At 39.3% G+C, this 21387-nt stretch overlaps 1 protein-coding gene across 1 annotated transcript in view; it reads left to right on the forward strand.

Annotated features, from left to right (window-relative positions):
• LOC109631390 (ephrin type-A receptor 6) overlaps window positions 1-21387 on the forward strand; it is a 158965-nt gene that overhangs the window by 65171 nt on the left and 72407 nt on the right. Inside the window, exon 4 of the mRNA XM_069533114.1 lies at window positions 19848-20003. Coding sequence (XP_069389215.1) covers window positions 19848-20003 — 156 coding nt within the window. The remainder of the gene's footprint in view (window positions 1-19847; window positions 20004-21387) is intronic.

The raw sequence follows: 21387 nt of genomic DNA on the forward strand, positions 1-21387 counted from the left end.
TTTTACATGGTAATGCTGTCAGTGAAGTCGAACGCTCTTTTTTTTGCTGATTTTTGGAAAAGCAGAAAATCAGTTTCGAGAAATTATCCACATTTACTGTTTCCATAGTTTTTCCTGCCTTCATGAGGTGATTAAAGGCTTGTGTCCACTATGTGTTGGTTCCTGGTGCTTAATGAGTTTATATACCCATTTTTTAATAAACACAGGTTTGACTGTACTTTGATTACAATACAGCCAAATACTATATTACTATACTATGTGTTTTTTCTGTCCTTTTTTTAATAAAGAGTTTAGTATGCGTATTAATGGACACTATGAAAGAGCTCAAACACACTAAACTCACACTAACACAACTATAACCCACCATCTGTGGTGAGATTTGACATTAATCCTTGATTTAAAAAAGAAAATAATAAAATTGAATTCACAAGGCCTTCATGTGGCAGCAGTATCTGTGTGACAGACTATGATAGGAACGGCCCCTTGTGGTGGATCCATTTAACCATTGGAAGCCGTGTTGCTTGGACCAACGGCATCCAGCGGCGCCTGTGACGGCTTTAATTTGGTAGCTGGCGGTCAACATTATTAGTGAACGGCAGGAAGCTTCAGCAAAATGGACCGACTGTTTTAGTCACCCACAGTGTGGGAGGAGAGGGGCCCAGAGTAGGCAACCAGAAGATTATAGAGGGAGATATCCTGTGGCTGGGAAGATCGTGTGTGATGCTGCTCTTAATGGGTGTTACCAATATTATTTCAGAAAACCAGTGAGGAAAGGTTCTTTTGTTTTATCTTAATGAATATAAATCGCACATAAACACCTTCTGCTTATTAAATTGTACAAGATGTAGGACATTGCATGTAATATTTTCACATATTACCCACCGACAGATAAAGAATATTCTACATGCACAAACATTTCACACCTTTTTTTCATATGCAAGTGGCGGCTGAGCTGCTACTTCATTTTCCAGTTGGCAGGGAGTTGATGTGTTCAGATATGATTTATTGATCATATTGAGCACATTAGTTTACCCACTGTGTTCAGTTAAAAAGCAATAACACATTTTACACCCTCTGTTCCATATGAATGCAATAACACTAAACTAATTACGCAAACTGTGGACAGCAGCGTGATTTGTAAAAGCCGGAGCTGCGCGCCGACTCCGAGGCGGCTTCAGTGAGAATATCCGAACTAATACAGCGAGATTGGATTAATTCACACACACACAAACACACCTTATCTTGCTCCAGTCACTGATTTGTGGGAAAAGAGCTGTAGGGCAAAGACAGTGACTGTGTTTACAAGGCAGCTAATGGCTTTTGTCTCGGCTATTATTCACTTTCAAACGTCCCTGTTACATCCTGTTCTTGTCAATGAAACTTCCCTCTGAAAGTCCTTTTAATCACTTTTAATCATTCAAAATCCAGTTGTTCAGCATAATAAATTTGGGTATCATCAGCAAACAAAGCATCCAAATTAATTAGCAAGGGTTTGTGGATGCATTGGCCCGGCATTTTACACCAATCACCTGTCTCACTCAGTGGAATCCATACTGGGTGAAACAGGGACACACTCATCACTGAACAGTGCCCTCGGCGTGCCAGATCGCAATGCAGCCCCATGACATACGGATGTGTTGCTGGTCCCACCGTCTTTTGTTCCACTGAAAATATTTAGTTTTTTTAACAGAGCGCAACTGTGACCGTGTATGTATATAAAAGCTTTGCCTCGAGAACAGCAACATTGAATGAGGTTTCACAAACTTGAGCTACTACTCAATGTTTCTCTGGCCTTCAATAAACCATTGATACACTCGAAATGAACAAAGTAGGGAGAGCACACATCGGTGGAGGGTTTGGCTGTATTCATTAAACACAAAACAAGACAGAGGTGAAATCCTTTAGTGCACAGTAAAAGAATGATGATGTCAAACGAAATGTTTGTGTTGTTGAAGTATCCCTTCAAATAACAATAGGTATTAGTTTCTTCTTATACCAAAGCCAAACCTGCAGACTTCAATAAACTACTGTAATGCTCCTCCTTAAAACTGTATGAGGTTGTAGCAAGAGTTTTAGCCGAGGGTAGAAAAGAGGGCACAGTATTCCATGCACATTTTAGAAAAGGCTTACATTTTCTTCTGTTTGTCACTATGAGCTCTATTCCACAGTGTCTCAGGTCATTTTGCACCGGTCTACCTGTAGTTATAATATTAATACTGGTTACCTCTGCTGAAACTGCTTTTATGCTCATTCTCACACTGAACTGCATATTCTCCTGAATTATCCAAATGGGCTGTATGTGAGAGTGCAAATGACCAATTCAGTTCCTGAGGACATTATTTGGAGTTTCTCCTCCCTCCCTCCTAGTAAAAACTCTGGATGTCTGACTGAGCCCATGTGAGAATACCGCAGGATTTTCTCTGGAGGTTTCACCTCGAGCGAGTTGAGGTTTGATTACATCTTTAACACGCGACGGATGCAAAACTGAAATGAAAAACAAAAATTTCAAATATCCCTGGATCATCGCTCAGAGGTGCCATTAATGTCCACTTTGAAAGAAAACAAGATCAAAATGTGCTGTAAACAAAAATATGTGAATTCTGCAGTGGAATAAGTTCCTGCCTCCTACTTGCTCTATGCCACCCCTCGTCTAGTTTCATAATAGAATGTAATGGAAATTATTCATAAATAACCTATAACAAAAGGAGCTGTTTTGTCCACCCATGCACACACATTCTGAAGGAGCTGCATTTTTTGCAACTCCTACATCTCACATTAGTTCAATCATTATTAATTTTTCTCATCATATGCTGTTATCGCTCTATAATAAAAAAAAAACACACATATTAAACCAAAGTGAATTGCAAAGGATTTGAGGAAATGTCGCATCCGTCAGCTTTTTTTTTCCCCCCTTCCTTCCCATCAGTGGTAATTGATATTTGAGGCTTCATTTTGCGCCCGGGCCTCCTTTTCTCGAAATGAGCTTTCGGAGCAGAGAGAAAACAGCTGAGGCGGTGGAAATGGAATTGGTTGTGTGTCGGTGCATGAGAGAGTGGGATTATCCCAGCATAATGTCAGCCTTATTAAACACTATTACACTCCATAGATCAGAGAGGGATCTGAAGAGGATATACTGCCTGTTCATCTGCACGTCTGTCTGTGTAAATTGGGATTATATGTTCATAAATGAGAGGTTTTCTTTAAACACCAGAAATGATCCAGTGAATATGGTCCACCTCTGACATGATTCAATAGTTTTTAGGATTTATTATAGTTATTATTATTACTATATTTAATCAGTTAACTGAGTTAATTATTTGCAGAATATGGGAATTTCTGGGTCATGCCATTCATGTTAGGTACATCAGTACTTTTATTCAGTCTCTCTAAAAAGTAGAAATCACACATAAATGGAAATGTGTGATGTACAATCACAGGGATACCTAGAGTTTCATTTTGGTGTTATAATTTAATGGATAGAAATGCCTAAACGGGACCCTGGGAAGCTTTGGTGTATAAGATGTGCTGGCTGTTTGGAGGTGGTCATTGCCAGCCCTACTTTGTTAAAGTGGGGCTGTGGGGCGGCTGTGGCTCAGAAGATAGAGCTCGTCGTTCACTCCTTCGGTCCGCATGAAAGACACCGAACTCCAAATTGCCATTTGCAGATGAGTAGTCTGTGAATAGGATGGAATGTATGAGTAGAGCAGTGCTATAAATAGAAGTGCTGTATGAATGTATGTGTGAATGGGAGAATGTGAAGTGCTCTCAGTGGTCTTTAAGGAAAGTGATATATATTAAAAGTAGTCATATTAATACAGTCCGTTTACAAAGCATTTCTTCTACAGAACGTCACCTTGAACCATATTAAAGTAGCTATATACAAGGTTTGCTTTATTTTAAGTGTTTATGTCAGCTATTTATCAAATATGGAAAATCAATACAAAATAAATTTGCAATTGTTGCAAAACACCTGACGTATATTAACAGGCACATGTTCATGGTTTGCTGCAATGAGCTTGACTCTCATGGAGTTAGAAGCAGGAATCATCAGTGATGTTTTTGCTGATAAAATACAACTTGTATTCATTTCAAAGCCTTATCAATGTTTGTTTAGACTTTTGATTCTCAATAGAGCTGTGACTTATGACTTAATATGATCTAGTCATGGTCGACCACACCTACAACCTGCATGAGCAACCTTACACTGATTGGAAACGTTTAGACTGGCACATCTTCCATATCTTTGTGGTAGTATATAAATACACAGACTTAAGGTAATAGAGGAATCTCACAACTGGAATCTATACTAGACCGAGACCAAGCAGAACAGAAAACATGACAGAGCAGCCTCACCAAATTCCTGACAAGAAACCAAAGTTTGTTTGTGCTGAACCCTAAAGGATTACCAGTGACCTGAATATCAATACAAGCAATCAAGAGTTAGGTAAAGGAGCAACATAAAAGCAATTAATGACATTTCTCAAATGTCAAGACAACATGCATTATTAATGCAGCTCCAGCTAAATACATGCATTTCCACTGCCTTTAAATACTTGGTTAATGCTGCTGCTATGCATTAAAGCTGCAGTTGATGACGTCTGTGTTGAAAAACCTATTTCAGTCTAGTACTAGTCCACATGGTCTAATTGCCATGTGCCATCCCATTAGGCTGAGGTGCACAGTAGGTGTATATTAGCCAGACTATATAACACAAACATCAGCACTCACGTCTTAGTCATCGCACCATGCATCAAATTGCTCGGGTGAAAATTGAGCTCGTATGGCGTCAGAAAGCTGTGCAGGGCAGTGCAGTCCCAAGAGTCAAATTGTGTTGCGCTACATGTCAAGTTCCTAATGCAGCAGAAACAGGCTGTTGTTTGTTTTCTGGGGATATTCTAAGTGTTTCTCAGCAGCAGGAAACACAAATACACCATGGTCTTTCGTGTTCTTACAGACAGTTGCTCAGAGATGTCTGCTTACTCCTGAAAGAATATACACCAACCTTGTAAGATGAGATAAAATACTATAAGAAGTTAATGAGAACACGTTATTAATGCATGAAGCTGCCATGTCACATGGTCTTCCATACTATGTTCACTTCAACATTTCTGTGGTTTTGTTCAGATGAACTCACTACTGTACTTAATGTCAGGGGAAGATGGCGGCAGTGACTTCAAAAAAGAAACAGGTTTTTTAATTGATCATTATTTTCAATATGTAACTAAAACCAACTTTAACCAAAGTGTTTGTATTGTCTAAACTTGACAACTCACAGGACTCAGAAGGCAAAGCCCAGGGTCTCATGTATAATGATTGCTTATAGGCTATACAAAAAAGTTGCATACGCCTTCTTTCAAGCTCACGGTCAGATGTATCAAGAGTGAAATTAATCTGAGGATTCACATTCTTCCATGACAACAAGACTGATGTCATACTCACGGTTTGAGTGATTTATTTTGGGAGGTGAAAGTACTTACATTAGTAAATGGTACAGGATGGAATCTGTAGGACAATATGTGAAAACAACTGCTCCTCAAACTCATTTGCATAGCATAGACACATATTTACCAAAATCCATAACACAATCACGTGTGTGGAAAGAAAAGGAGATCAGTATTGGATAAAAAAAAAAAGCATGTGCAAAAGGATAGAATTCAAGCTCTTAGAAGATAACAGGCATTTATCGGTCCATGATGATGTCAGGATAATCAGCTGTTTTAGATTTACTCGAGTAATCTAGAGGAGGGAGGTGGCTTACTGGTCAGTATGAGATAGGATCATCTGTCAGCAATTTATATATTATATATTAGATGCACCAATATTACAAACTAATTTCCCTCGATCAACCCATGATCAATTCCAGGCTACAAGCAGGCAGAGTGCACCACTGGTGGCTTCTTAGCAAGCTCTTATTCTGGAAGTTAAATTCATTTTAAATCAAAGTAAAGGTTAATGTGCTGAAGCCCACTGGGAACGTATATGCCCTGAAAGCTCTTCAAAACGGCATTACACGTCAGTGGTTAAAGCCAGAGAGATGGTATTAAGGTTGGAAACTATTTGGATAGTTTGTCAGTAAAGCTTTATGTGCCTGTGCAGTATGACCTGTAATCCCTATAAGGATTCAATCTAAAGCTGTTTTTTTCTGGATCAAACAGCTGTTTAAACATAACTTTGTGTATGCGCTTATAACTATATTTCTTTGTGAGACTTTTAACTTGCAGTTTTTAGTGAATCAAATTTTCAATATTTGTATGTTTTTAGTTTTACATTTATAATTAACAGGATTTACAAATGGGTTTAATGCCAAATAAAGAAATGATCGACTCTACATTATTCCACCAAGTCCATGTGTTAGATTATAAGCATCCCAGTTCTTTTTACTAGCAGTAACAGTGTTAAAAGGCAGTTGGCCTTATGCCAAGAAGTAATTGCAGTTGCAGTCGCATTTCAGCTGTGACTGAAATTTTGTGTGTGCCTCTAAATGAGGCATGGGTACTTCAATATGTTTTAAGATTTTTTTTTCGTAAGATAACTGTTCCATCCCATAATAAATCCATTCTTGCTCCTTTTTATTCACATTTGCAGAGTGCATCTTGGTTTTCCCGTGGCGTTTGATAACTCTGCTAGTGTGAATATGTTCGCTGAAACAAGGTAGAGGACACACAAAGTGTTATTATCTTTATGATTATGAGCAGACTGCCTTTTTCGCAGCACCCGTTCATAAACGCCGGCTGGCGATATTAAAACATGGAACAGCAGGGAAAAGGAGACAGAATAATGAGATCTTTGGCTTTTCATAACACACACCTATGCACATTACAGTTTCCTCAGCAAAACTAATCCTCCCCTGTGCAGGCGCGAATCAAAAACTTCCTCTTGCTCTTCATCAACACTTTGACAGAACACAGTGGCACTTTTGATTGCCAGCTATAGAAATAAACATACAGTTAAGAACCTTGGAATGGTTCAATGCTGTCACTTCAACAGCAGCAGCAGCTAATTAGGCCGTACAGTCACAGATGGAGATGTCTTCACTAGACTGAGAACACTTTACATCTTTACTGTACTCGCTCTGTTCTCTCATTCAGTGCAGATACAGGTAGGGAGAAAGCAAACAAGCTGAGGGCTTATCATGAACACCGTTAAAAGCCATTGACAGTATTTGATCCTAACTTTGGCATATTTTCTGTAGACTGCACACAGTTTGTACTTTATGTTCAGGACAGGAAAATGAATGCCATGCAGATGCAGGAGCGTTTCCAGGCTCTGCCTCATTCTATCTTCTTACATGCTTTGGTCTGTCGATCGCTGTACCGTACAAAGGAAAGACGATTCAATCTGTTCCACTCATCAGCTGTCACTTGACTAAACTGCTAACAGAACTGCAATGGCATGAGACAACTTCTATAAACGAGTTTGGAAGTGTGTGTGTGTTCTGTGATTTCACTCAGCGCTAAGGAAAGTGCGTGTGTGGTGCTCAGATCATTAACAAGAGAAGTCTGTGCTCCGATTGTGCTCATTCTCCCCTAATAAGTGGCAAATGCTTCCCACTAGTCCCATGAAGGCACACTCCATCATCCCAGATGACTCTACTCCGAGTGCTCTCTGTCCTCAGTGAAGCAACGTCTCTGACGTCTCAAACTCCAATTGGGCCAGACATGCTCCCAGTGTACAGTAGCACGCCAGCCATAAAGCAAACCAACTGCATTCCCTTTTTAGGCTTATAAAGGCCGCAATTTGCTGCTACGTAGTGCAATGATGTTTGCAATACACTCTTTCAGTTTATTCAGGTTTTTTGATTCTTTAAGCTTTTTTGCAATACAATCCTGACATCAGTGAGGTATCGGACATGTAATGTTAATGAACGACAATAAGCTATCAAGTCCTAATGAAGATAATCATAACTTTTGTTATTATTAAATTGTCTTTTATCAATCATTTAGTTATTTATTTTCATTCTATGAGCTCTAACTTCAATCACCAATCAGATTTTACTCATTTAGACCAGATGCAACATATGCGTGATAGACTAGTTGCAAAGTTTCTCCCTTCAGAGCCAGATGAGAGATTTCATGGTTTTCAAGATAAAGGAAATGCATAGTTGTTTGCTGAAATATTTGCAAGAAAAGCTAAATGCATTATGGGAAATATAATTTGTTTGTTAGAGCTCCTACCCCCCCTTAAAAGGTTTTAACAGTAGTTTTCAGAGAGCATGCTCCATGGACAAAAGCAACAATGAAAATGACAATGAAGATTCAGATCCAGATGTTGATCGTGATGAGCTGCTAAACTTGGCTCAGTTAGCTCATATGTGCATATTAGGATGACGTCTGAGTCGATCTGTGTAAGTTTGCCGGAAATATTGTTATTTAAAAAAATGTTCATGAAGTTTAGGGAAAAGGCAATGATTTACAGAGAAAGCCAAAAGTTTAGGCTACCAAATATTTTTTAATTTAATTTCTCTTTCTGCTTCAGAGGCTGAGAAATAAAAGTTTTAGTAAATGTTAGCAATTCTGTCTGCTCCTCAGAACACCCTCAGGTTTTAGGGGGTAATTTGCAAACATTGCTTAGGTTTTAGAGTGCAGTTTTATTCAGAGCTGTAGCTCTTAATAGGTTAATGTGTAGAAAGTACTTTGGTATTATAGAGCACAGTGAATGTGATCATTTTAAATTCATCGGTGCAGATAAGCCACTCCATTGATTTCCCTCTGTACGCTCTGCACATACCAAGTAGCTTACACATTGACTCTTATGCACACACAACTTATGCCAAAACTGTAAGTTTAATGGCCAGTTTGCTATAGAAATAACACAAAAGTTCAAAACATATCAATATATTTCTAATGCATTGTTCAAGCACTGAGAAGAGTTATATCACAATTGTTTTTAATGTCCACAACCTTCACTAGTTTGAAATTAAAAGAAAAAGTAAACAATACTTTGGCAATATCCTACAGCCCTAGGATGGAGTAACATTTTCCTTTTCTTTTGTTCTGTCTGCAGGCTAAAGAAAACAAAACTCAATTCCACACAATGTGATTATATTTGGAATATGATTTCTGCAGAATAAACCTGTTTTCGTTACAGTTTCATATCTGAACTGTGTGTTTACAGTTTCAAATCTTATATAGGCTCATTTTATACCTAATACTGTGTACTTATTTGTATGTACTATATATTTTTTTCTATTATGCATTTAAATATGTAAATCTTAGACAGTGAGATCTAGAAATTAAAAACACATTATTGGGAGACCAGCAGAAAAAGTCATTTAAATTGACAGATCCAGTTTAATTTCACTCAGTTCCATTACGTTGTTGTATGTTGAAGAGCTGCCATGTCATTATCTCCCTCCCTTGTTTGTGCTGTTTTTAAGAAGACATTGCTGTTGTTTATTTTCCTCAAGAAAGCCTTTATGCTAATGCAACCTCTGCTAAGAACGATTTGCTGCCAATTTAACAGCATGTTAAAAGCTGCAGTCGGCATCAATCATGTGGAGGGAATGTGGGTAGCAGGGGAAAGTTTGGGGCTAAGTCACGTTAATCCTCATAAGAACTTATCATAAATTCATTAAGCCTCTGTAGACGAGACACAATGACATGCACTCTCTCTTCTTTAAGAGGCATATGGAGAGGCAAGTTTAAAATAAAATGTAGTAACAGTAAACACAAAATACATAAATCAGAATTTAAGGCAAGCAGTGAATTCATGTTTGTTCTATAGAAGTGTTGCCTTGTTGTACATGTAGTGTCTAATACCATGGCTCAGAACTGCAAGGCTTTTTACACACAGCAGATTAGTTCACTGACATTCACACAGCGGTCCAACAGGTGTCTGTGGTAGAGCTACATATGGAGAAGCAAAGTAACAACTGAAGAACCACAGGAAAGAAATATCTGGTAACAAGGATTTTATCTGCGCTATAGTAACATGGTTTTGTACCTCCGCCACGGAGGATGTGTTTCCGTCTGTTTGAGTGTAGTTGGCAGGATTTTGGAAAAACTACCTGAGAATTAGCACAAAATTTAAGGAAACCCATTAAATCTCATTTCATTTAAGACAAAACTTTTACTGATGCCTTGTCGTTAAAGGTATGAATGGTCAAAGGGAAATTCAGACCTGCGGCAGGAGATGATATTCGATATTTCGCCAATATGTTGACAACGCAAGTGAACATCAGTGGTAAAATAAACAGTGCAATTGTCATATCATGTCTGTGAACTGTTTAGACATGACAGTGGTATTAATATACTACTGCAGCTTACAGCACTATAGTGAAAAAGCATATTTTCACTGAAAATGTCAAACTGTTCATGGTCTGGATCAACATTTTGACTAGAACAAACAAGTGTTATCACCATCCATAAACTCCACCGTGTGCAGGGCAACAAGTGTCACATTCCACTAGTGGTTTATAGGGTCTTCACCCACGCTAAGTGCTATTGAAGATTTACTATTGCGATCATGCATCTGAGATATCCTAATACAGGTCAGCACTGTCCGGGAGCTAGCCAGGACGTTATGTCAGCAGTCCAGCTCAGGCTATAAAAACACTGCTTTACTGTCCATCCTAAAGCCTCCACCAGCCACCGGCTCGTCTCGGGAGTAAGATTTACAGAGGAACTCTGCTCTTGCTCAGAGTTAACGGATGTCTTTTGAGAGGTTTACAACTCTGTTAGTTCATTTGGCACAAGACTCTTTTCTATGCTGCTATAAACTTTGCCATAAAGGGATCATTGAGGTTGACCCCTGTAAGGTCCATAAAAAGATCTTTGTCTCTGATAATGTCAGTGATACAGTATATAAGCGATGGCGGCCGCTGAATGAGCCCCTGCAGCGCTGTCCTCTCAGAGAACTTGCTCTTACTCTCCTGCCTTTTTTGTGTGTGTTTTATCACTTCTCATTGTTTGGTTGTCGCCCTTTGTTCCCATTGCATCTTTATCTTCCTTAAAAATATCCAAGTCCAATTTATCAGTACATTTCCTTAAGCGGCGTTATTTTAGCTTTTAATAGAACAGAAAACTTTGATTTCAGGTGTCTCCGTTCTTTTCTCCTTGAGCTTGAAAATGGAGAAGTGACACAACATTGATGATTCTGCTCAAAAAAATTGTGTTGATACATTTATGTGAGGATTTTTTTATGCCTTTGCACCCGTGATAGCCAGTGGCCGAAGCCATTATGTTTCCGGGTTCTCCGGCCTCACAGAATGGATGCGAGGTCACAGTGACCTCATATGTAGACCGAAACTGCACTGATCGGCATGACAATGATTTCATACATGCCACAAACTGGTTGATGGTCTTTTCATCCTTAAAATCATAAAAGCTTTGTGAATTGCCACATCCACTTGAGGGAAAATGAAGTCTCATAGCTACAAAAAACATATAACATTTAAAATTCTTCCAAAAAATTCAACAAAATATCCAAGGCTTTGTAAATGTTTAATTAGGAGGAAAATGCTTGTTGGTCCACAGGGAAAAACATATTTGTGCTTTGGTGAGTATCACTGAATGTAAACAGAACTTTTCTTTGTTTAAAATAAAAGCAGCACAAGGTGCCTTTAAGCAGAAACAGATTACTGGTATGATTTAAAAAAATAACTAAATGAATAAGGAACTCTTCTGCAGAGGGGAGCCAGGTGACTTGTAGGAGAGTGACACTATAAGAAGTGTATCTAGTGAAATGATAAGGAGTGGTACACTCTGCAAAGCCAGCCATCCATCCATTCATTCTTCCAATTAGCGTGAGGTCAGGTCGGCTAAGCAGGGTGTTGCATACATCCCCATCCTTAGCTACGCTTACCCTCTGGGGAAGTTTCCCTGCCAGTCGGGTTATGTAGCCCCTCTGACGGGCCACCAAAGTGGCCTTTAGCTGTGATGCCAAACACTCCCAGTCTGCATGTTGTTAATTAGCTCTGATTATCCTGGTTAATAGTATTGTTTTTCCCCCCACAAATATAGCCTCAACAATAGCCTTAACAAAAATAGCCTTGGTTAAAGGAGCTTATTGCCTTCATTACATTATCTGCAATAATGAATCTGTGGTCATTCTATCTTATCAAAGCCTAATTCAGCGTAATAAACCCTCATGCTACAAAATACCAGTCTAATTAAACTGAAGAAATCAATGCAACAGATGAAATTCAAATAACCATGGCACAAGGGCACACGAAGGAACAAATTAAACAGCAATCGAAACTCAATCAACAGAGACTCTCCTCTTTCTCTTCATCACTGCGTCAAGTTTGCTGTGTCCAAGTTACCCTCGGTTTTATTGCTCCTATCTGGCAGCTTTGCAGAGCCACCAGACTTGTCGCTCACTAAATGCCAGGAAGCAAGTAAAAGAAAGTGATTTCATGGAGCCACTGGGTTGGAAGGAGAAGTGATGGCTGAAATGCCAGAATTTTAAACATGCAAGGTGAGGTTATTCAAACACATACACATGGTGTGAAAGACAAGGTGGACAGGTTATAAAATCAAATACAGATAATGTCAATTTGAGGAACAAACCTATATGTACAGACTAATAAAGCAAATTCAGTTTCATTTTATATATATATATATATAATTTTTTTTAAAAGATGCCATTCTGCACAATAGACAGTTTACAAAAAGCTCTGCACACAATGTCCAGCACACAATGAATAAACAATAAAAAGTGACAGTATTTAAAAAAACTTTTGAGGAGGACTCACTAATGTCAAGGAGAAGAGACAAGAAGAGACCAGGAGAAGAGACAAGGAGGTAAGATGTGGTCTTTGCTAAAGTGAAAAAAAACATGTGGTTTGAGTACAAAGACTGTAAAAGTAACTTGACTTTTGACATGAGTTTAAACTATGATGATGGCAATTATCATCCAACACGAATAAAGAAAAGACGGCTCCCATATGTCACAGTTCTTATATTTTTCTGAAGCTCTCACACCGACTGCTTTCCCCACTAATTGAGCAAACACCACTCTCAACGCTGCAGCAGACATTTGTTGGAGAGGCCGCACTAATCCTCAAGTGCAAATCAGAGATAGCGCTCGCCGCTTTCAGCTAATGAAGCAAGGGAGGAAGGCCGATGAGTGAGGGACTGAAAGTGAGAAGAGACGAGGGCTCCTCTTTATGAGTGTTTCAAAGTGTTGTTTTTCATAACGTGATGCTATTTAAATGTCGGCTTCAGAGAAGAGTGCCACTGCTTGTTTGTTTTTTTAGCAGCTGAATAAGAGGTGTGGGTTCATCATCTCTAGTGTTAATAAATAATGCATATTGCATTACAATTAGAAGAAGTGTAGGTGTTTGCATGAACACAGGCTAGTGCAGGGTTCACCAAAAACAAAATGTATATTACTTCTATCATCTTTAGTGATATTGCAAAGCTCTTCTGCTATGTTTGGAAGTGAACATGAATATCATGGTGCATAAGCGGAGGGAACAGGGTTGTAATTTTCTCCTGGTGGAGTATGATAAAAGTAATTATCTATGCAGAAATGAAAGGGGACCAGGCACCGCTTCTACTAATATGCACGATATGTGTGGACAAGATGGGTTCTGTGTCACCACAGAGAAAGAACAAAAGCAATAAAGATTTTCATTTTTATTGTTTTATACTTTTTCATGGATGGGACATACTTGTGTGGAATGAAACTGAAAATAGGGCACATCTTCCATCTTCTTCCATATGCAATTAGTTTCAGGCTGCTTCTCGCCTATAATGCCACCATCTCTGCAATGATCTCTCATCCTTTGCATCGCCTGCTCACCTCGCTGCCTTTGATTTCAAGAGCTGAACTATTCTGCAACATTTGTTGATGTGGTTCTGCAAGTAAATGCTGCAGAATTGTGCTCCTCTTGGAATTGTTCTTCTTCGCTGACCACCGGGAGAGGAACCCACCATCATCGGCTTCGACACCGTAAAGAGCCTGAGAGTTTCCATCGCTCATCCTTAGGAATTGCAAACAATAAACAAACAACCATGTTGGATTATAAGTGATTAGCACAGATACAGTAGGTAAAAACTTTCAATGACTAGGAATTGACAGAGCCTGACTGAATCATGCTATCAAACTGCATGAATAAGAAATATTGACTGTAATTAAGTATTAATTTTCATATATATATATATTTTTATTTTTATTTTTATGTGAGTGGAGACAGAGATAGAGAATGACATGCAACAGATGTCTGTCTGTATGGGAACCAGGGATGTTGTGGTTCATGGTTGGTATCTTAACCTTGTTATCGTTATGGTGCTCTCATTAAGTTAAGAATGATTTTAAAAGTTTTCAATTCAGCATTATTAATACACTAATGTAATTTTAAGCAGAATTATGAACCTATTTCTTTAGTTTGTTGGAAAAACATATTTAAAGAACCATTTCTACCCAGTCATTGTAGGTGTTGCACAAAGGTTTCATGTCGATCCTTGATGGAAAGGGAAATGTATTTCAATGTCTATTGTATAGCCTGCTTAAAATCTATTGTAAGTAAATTTATTTTTATGATGATAGCAGTCAATTTTTTTGCCGTCCTCTGTAGGAAAAAAAATTCAAGCACATTTGACATAACACATAATTAGTTTGAATCTTGAGGTCAAACAATTAATGTTGCTCAACTTTCTGCTAATAGGTGAGCCCACAGATTGTGTTGTCATTGAAAAGTAAGGTGTTTGCGTGGTACAGATGATAAACAGTTCTACCTCTGTTGGTACTTTGTTGTATGGTGTAGAAAACACACCCACACACTGCTTCTCAGATGCTTTGGTGTCTGCTCAGGTCGGCTTTGCTTGCTTTAGTGTCCTCCATTATCATTGCAAACTAAAATAACATTACTGACTTACTTTACTGGTCGACAGGGCATTTAATAGATCAACCTGACTGTGGTCTTTTGAATTCAAAAAGGTAATGACAAGCAGTTTAAATATGAACGTTGCCCCCCACAGCCCTAGCCTTGTGCTGATCTTTCTCAAATTCCTCTCAATATCTACTCATGGCAACTTCTGCACAGGGAATGGGGGATTGTGGATCAGGCAAATAAATCCCATGTAAGGTGTGGTTTGGTTCGGGCAGACATTTAGTTAAAGATTGTGGTCGCAGTTACAATGACCATGCACCTCCACAACCTCCTCATTGGATTGTTCACACGCAGGGCATACTTCTCTCTCCTCTGGATTCAAATCTTGACTTTGGACACAAATCATGGCATGTGGATGTAATTCCTTGGGAAACTGGATTGATTATTTCCTATAGGTGAACCAGTTGTGGCAAACAGCCATATAAAGGCAGACTAATGCATGTTTCATAGAGTTTTTACATTATTTTTTATCTAAAAACTAGTTAAAACATGGGAGGTACCACGAAACAGGCTCTACTCACTTTACCAATATGCTTCTTTCTAACCAATGAGAGAAGTAAAAAGTTCCAGCAGATGGTCATGTACTATCTGTAGAGAGACAGGTAGACAGACAGGTCTGCCACCCCCACCTAATCTGCCTGCCAGTTGCTCTGCTGCTAAGGTCCAGTGAGTATGAAGTAGCAGGCCTCACCAACCAATCTGCCGTCTCTGCGTCTCAGGGCCCAGCTTCAGGCCTCTGAGCCCTGAGCTTCAAGACGTTCTGGATGACTTCCAGATCTCATTAACCTTGGGCTGAGGGCCTAGAACTATGATCAGAGCCCCGAAGGCCAATGGGCCAGGATACTATTCTCTCATCCCTTGCTCCATCAGGTCTATTTGCTTCACAGATGTACAGTATATACAGTCCATCCAAACCCCAACACAATGCTCCAATCAAGTGTCAAGATAAATTAAATCCTCATTTCAACATTGTAGCTATTATGTAAAAAAAGATCCTGATCTCTCATGGGTAATATGTTGACAAAATTACTTCATAATAGTTTTAAGATTTTTAAATATTTTATAAATAACGGCATCACAGGCATGTTCAAAAAAATTAACAATGCAATTGTGCCCACTTTGCATTCACAGTTATTTGCTGTCAACTTTTTTAGACTATTTTTGTTTGTGTTGTTCTTTTGCTCTTTTTTCAGCTTTGAAAAGTCTGCCATTTATTGCAGATATAATTTTTAATATGTAAAAAGCAGTCATTGTTATTGTATTTTTGAGCAAACAAAGGGCATTTTACAACCAGTAGAATATGTATGTCATTCACAGCAACCTTTGCGCTTCAGTGATATTCAGTGTGTATTGTCATTTATGATGCGTTGTTGTATGCAATGTCTGCTGACATCCACTGTGGCTCCACACATTCACTTAAAATGTGTGTTAGGAGCTCTGGTGTCAGGATCAACAAACAGTAAGGGGTCATGTCACACCTGTGTCTGACAGGCTAACACAGTGCGATATGTTTTCACAATCAATGCAACGCGAGGCTTGGTACTCTAAAGTTATTAGAGAGAAACTAGCTGCTTTCAGACAGGGTCTATATTTTTGCAGCATGCAGGACGTAACCTATGAATTCTGCTGCAGAGATTAAGTATTAATTTACGTGACATCTGCAAAAAGCTCTAGAATCTCGTTGTTTCTCAAATTTTGTTGTTCTTCCACATTGACATCTTTGTCTGTGTCTTCTACATGTACAGCTCCTCCTTTTCTTTTAGTTTTTCAGGTTTGGTTCGCATGTTAGAAACTTCATCAAGATGTCTGCTCGTTTCCTGTGAATCCTATAACTCTATCATATCCTGCTGTGTTTTCACATGGGCTGATTCAGACATCATTCAGGGTTATTACGAGGGGGCTGCCCCTGAAGATTGTCCAGAGCCTCTGACTCTGACATTTGCGTCCTCACATACAGCCCCTTTGGATAACTTCAGGAGATTATGCGGAGTTCAGTGCATGTCTGAAAGCAGCTGATGGTCATACCATCGTATAATATTTATATTATATAATAATATTTCTTTCAGCTGTTTTTATCCGACATGTCACTGTGAATGTGCATTTTAATGCACTGATGTTTCATGTATTTACATATGGTTCTGATATGGAGTTTACAGTAAACGGTACACTAACTTGTGTTTCTATGACCTTTTGACTGCTGCAGTTACTGAAGGGATTTGTTGTAGTAACACACATTCGGTTTTGCCCTGCTGCCTCCTTCCACTGTACTATTTTGTTTTGGCCCTCATGCTCACTAGTCACCAGACCATCAGCAGCCTAGTGTGCAGATCTACTCAGTGCCAAGTCCATTTCGTCTGTTTGGATCAGTAATCATAATCATCGGGGAAATAATACTGACTGTATTACACATACAGTACAGATGCCTCCATGCTTTTCATATGAGGGGGAAATCGCTGTTCTCGATGGATCAACACTGGTATTTGATTTGCAGACTTGGCTCGTCTTTAACCACGCACATTTTCCAGGCTTCATTCACATTTGGCATGCTGTGTAGTTCAGTGCAATGTGCTGTTTGTCACTGCTGTATCCACGTCGTGCTGCACGTGCGTGTGCGTAATAGCGGTTTGTGCGCGCCTACCTTCTCACCACCGTGTGTGTGTCCATTCTTGGATGATGCATGGTCAGCCATCGCACACAGCACCACAGTGGCCTTGGAACACAGCCTGGCCAGAACAGATTGCAGAAGGAGGCTGCAAGGTTTTCGAAAAGGAACATCCCCTCAGTTCAGTGAAGGTCGGACAGAGGCGTCGTTAGGTTTAAAACAGGGTCTAATGGTGTGTGTGTTGGTGTGTATGCTTGTGTGGGGGGAGGGGAGGGTGTTGACTGACGTTTTTTGACTCAGGGACACGTCGGTATCAGAGGTTAATGACAGAGGCAGCCTTGGTATGCTGCAGGGGATGTCACTTATCATGCTGATGCAGTGTCTGTGTGTAAAAGTTTGATACATCAAAAATACCAGATTCCATTGTGTGGTCGGCTGTTTTCGACTGTATTATTACAATTAATGTGTGATTTATCGAGCTTTAACCATCAATCCTGATACAGATATCAAACTAAATAGGTTCACGCTGACCTGTGCCACGCGTGTGTGTCTGTGTGTGTGTTAACCTCTTTGCCGCTGTCCTAATTGTTCCCATTTGATCGGAGCACCCGTGGTTTTGGGCACTTCCTTGTCCTCCTTACAGCTCCATTTATCACAGGCAGCAATGGAGACACACAAAGGCACTCGGTGCTTCAAGGTGAATCCTTTCAAATTGCTCAGCTTGTGTTACCTTGTTAAATCGATGTGCTTGGTGACAACCGGCAGCAAAGGAAATCTCACCAGGCAGGAGAGTTTTGTGACGAGGAGGTGCTTTGGAGGTTAAGAAAATATAATGAAAGAAGAGTTGCTGTCCATTTTATTAATAAGGGATGTAGTTTTTACTTTTATGTTTATGCCTGTTTGTTTATGTTGCAGTGGAGTTGTTAGTCAAATTCTCATTAGAGCAGTAACTTTCTTCACTTCACCAAGAGAAATTATTTTTTGGAGAAAAAAATAAGTTAGTTATTTCTTTATTTTCTCCTCTGGCCTCGGAAAGGAGCCATATTTGCATTGGGAAATTTCACAATGCCACCTTTTCTATTCAACAGGAACATTTTTAATACAAAAACTTGGGTTTGATGGTAATACAAGCGTTTTGTGTGAATGTGGAACCGACAGAAAACCTCCTCATTACACACTTTCATACATGGGGCTTCTGCAGTAAGATAAGCAGTTTTGGCAAAACATTTCATGCACCAAACCGAGGTGTTTAAAACCCCTCTCTCTGTCATCAAAGAACTCGGAGAGCTACAGCTCATTATGAGTTTTGGTGTGAAATAAAATAAAAAATGTTCTGAATTATTTATCTTTCCCTTTCTTGCTAATTCTAGCTCTTGTGTGTCTTCTGTGCCAGAACACTGCTGCATAATTTTGTCTTTATTCATGTATGTTAGTTAAATTATGTCGTGGCTCTAAAAACTGTACCGTGAGTTCGTCAAATTTAATTACGTATACCAAGCAGTCTAATTAAATTGCCTGGTGCAGAACAAGGTGCACTTTGATTTCCATGTGACAAGAACCCGTTTTGTAATGATGTTTTCCATTTAGATTTTTGTTACAGTACATTTTCAACACATCTGTGGTACACTTTTCAGTTTTCTCTGATATACTGATATTTTGATGGGAAACCATTTATACAAAAAAATAAAGTAAATGTTGTCTTGGACTATTATTATCAATGTTTCACACCCTGAGACAAACAGTTGATATGTCTTGACTCTCTCAAAGAGCCTCTGTCACTGCATTTGTCTCAGTTTTAATTATTCAGTGGGATTTTCACACTGACTATTCAAATGAATAAGGATTTAATACTTTGACAGTATCCTCAGGGTTAACTTGGTATTTTCATTTAGAAAGCAACCAAGAAAACAGAGTATACTTCTGCATCGCAAATGCTTGAAAAAATATTCAAATTAATAATACAAAGAATTAGAATAATTGTCATGTAAAATGAAAATTAGAATTCATAATCCTTAGAGTAAAGGTTCCTGAAACCAAAACAGATGGTCTCATTATATTTGAGTGAATCATGCTGCATCAATTTCCATGTTTGAAAATAAAACCTGAATTTCATTAATCTGTTGAAATTATAATTTAAAATGATTATTGAAAGCCACTAGACAGTTCTGGTGCCTTTTTTCTTTGTTGAGGCCGTAGATGTGGCTGTTATGATAATATGATTTTGATTGAAATGTTACAAAAATAGGAACATTAAGATTTCTTTCAGCAAACAACATCTGCCCCTTCGGGTCCTTGTGCTAAAAGAAACCATGAATGTTTTCATGTGACACTTTTACCTGTTTGTCCACAGCATGACCTGACTTTGTTCTCATACTTTTTTTCTTCATGTCGTCTTTCTGTCCCCCTCAGCGTGCCACCTAGGCTTCTACAAGGCATATGCTGGAAACATCAAGTGTTCAAAGTGCCCTCCGCATAGCTTCAGCTATGGAGAAGGGGCGACTATCTGTCGCTGTGAGAGCGGCTTCTTCAGGGCTGAGAAAGATCCCCCGACTATGGCATGCACACGTGAGTATACTAACAGACTGGGGGGGCTTTGATACCTTAAATGTTTGGTCCAGACCGTCAGACTTTTCAGTTTTAATCCAAACCAAAATAACAGGAGTGAAAGGGGCCTCAGACCAAATTTAATCCGATCAAAAAAGGTGGTCTCAGTTTTGGATCAAACAGAACAATGGTGTGGTGCGTTTGCAGGGTGAAATAACTTTTCTGTATAGTTGGGACTAAAGATAAAGCATGTTTGTTAACTGAAAATCCACCTCAGAGTCTCTAGATCCTTGTGTATACCCAACAGTCTGGGAAAGTTATTACTTTGTCTATAGAGCAGGTGGATTACTCCAGTGGTCTTTCAGAATTTGCTGTGGCTGTAAATCCAGTCTCGTCTCCTGCACTTATCTAGTGTGAAACTGTGCATTAGAGAGCCTCTGGATAAATTACATGGCTTTTGTTCAGCTGCGTCGTCTTCATCGATGATTCACTGACTGTCATAATGACTTTATATTTGCATTAAATTACAGTTTAACCAGACTAATTCTCCTTTAATTAAAAAGCCATTTAGCTGTCACCGAGATAGACGGGGGCAATGTCTGAGAGCCCTCCAGAGTGAAAGACTGTATTTGTCTTTTACAGCAATCCAAAGCCAAGAAATCTGGCGGATGCTGTGGCTTAACTGTGCCCTGCAAGATGCACTTTCTCTGAAAGAGAACATAATTTTCTCTCGGCTCTTCATACAGTTTTCATTTCTAAATTTAGACTCAGATATGCAGCGACATAATAAGGAAAACTGTCAAAACATACATATTCATATTTCTAGATCCAGCTTATTGACAGCTGTTGTAAACTGAATTTCCAAGGCCACTTTTGCTCCCAGTACAAACAAGAATGTTGTGAATAAAGGGCTGTGAAAACCCAGCAAGCTAACAGGAGTCGACTACCACATCTATTTTTACAAGCTGTGAACTCATGATGCATTTTAAACAGGAACTCATTGGCCTGAGTATAAACAGTCTGCATGCCTAATGTCTAAGAAAACCCAGAAAAAGTCCAGAGATTAAAAACTGACGGCCTGAGAGGAAGACAAAGGTGGAAAGCAAAGGGGGGGTGTCATGGGAGGGGAGATAAAGGTGGAGAGAAGGTGTGAAGGCTGGATGGAGTAGACAGTGAAGAGAGAAAGGAAGGAGGGTGATGATACCAATCTCCCCTGGAGGAGAATGGGAGCTGACTGATGGCAGTGGGGTTGCGCCGCAGGGGGGGAGGTGGGTGGATTCTCCTCGATGGAGAGAAAAGAGGAGGTAAGATAATGGTCGATAGAGGCGGAAAGAGATAAAGAGAGAAAGAAAGGACATTCGCTGACAGAATTGGAGGAGGGGTGGGAGGAGCCCTCCTCTCTGCT

This window comes from Paralichthys olivaceus, chromosome 10, assembly GCF_024713975.1.
Source record: "Paralichthys olivaceus isolate ysfri-2021 chromosome 10, ASM2471397v2, whole genome shotgun sequence".
Lineage (NCBI taxonomy): Eukaryota > Metazoa > Chordata > Actinopteri > Pleuronectiformes > Paralichthyidae > Paralichthys > Paralichthys olivaceus.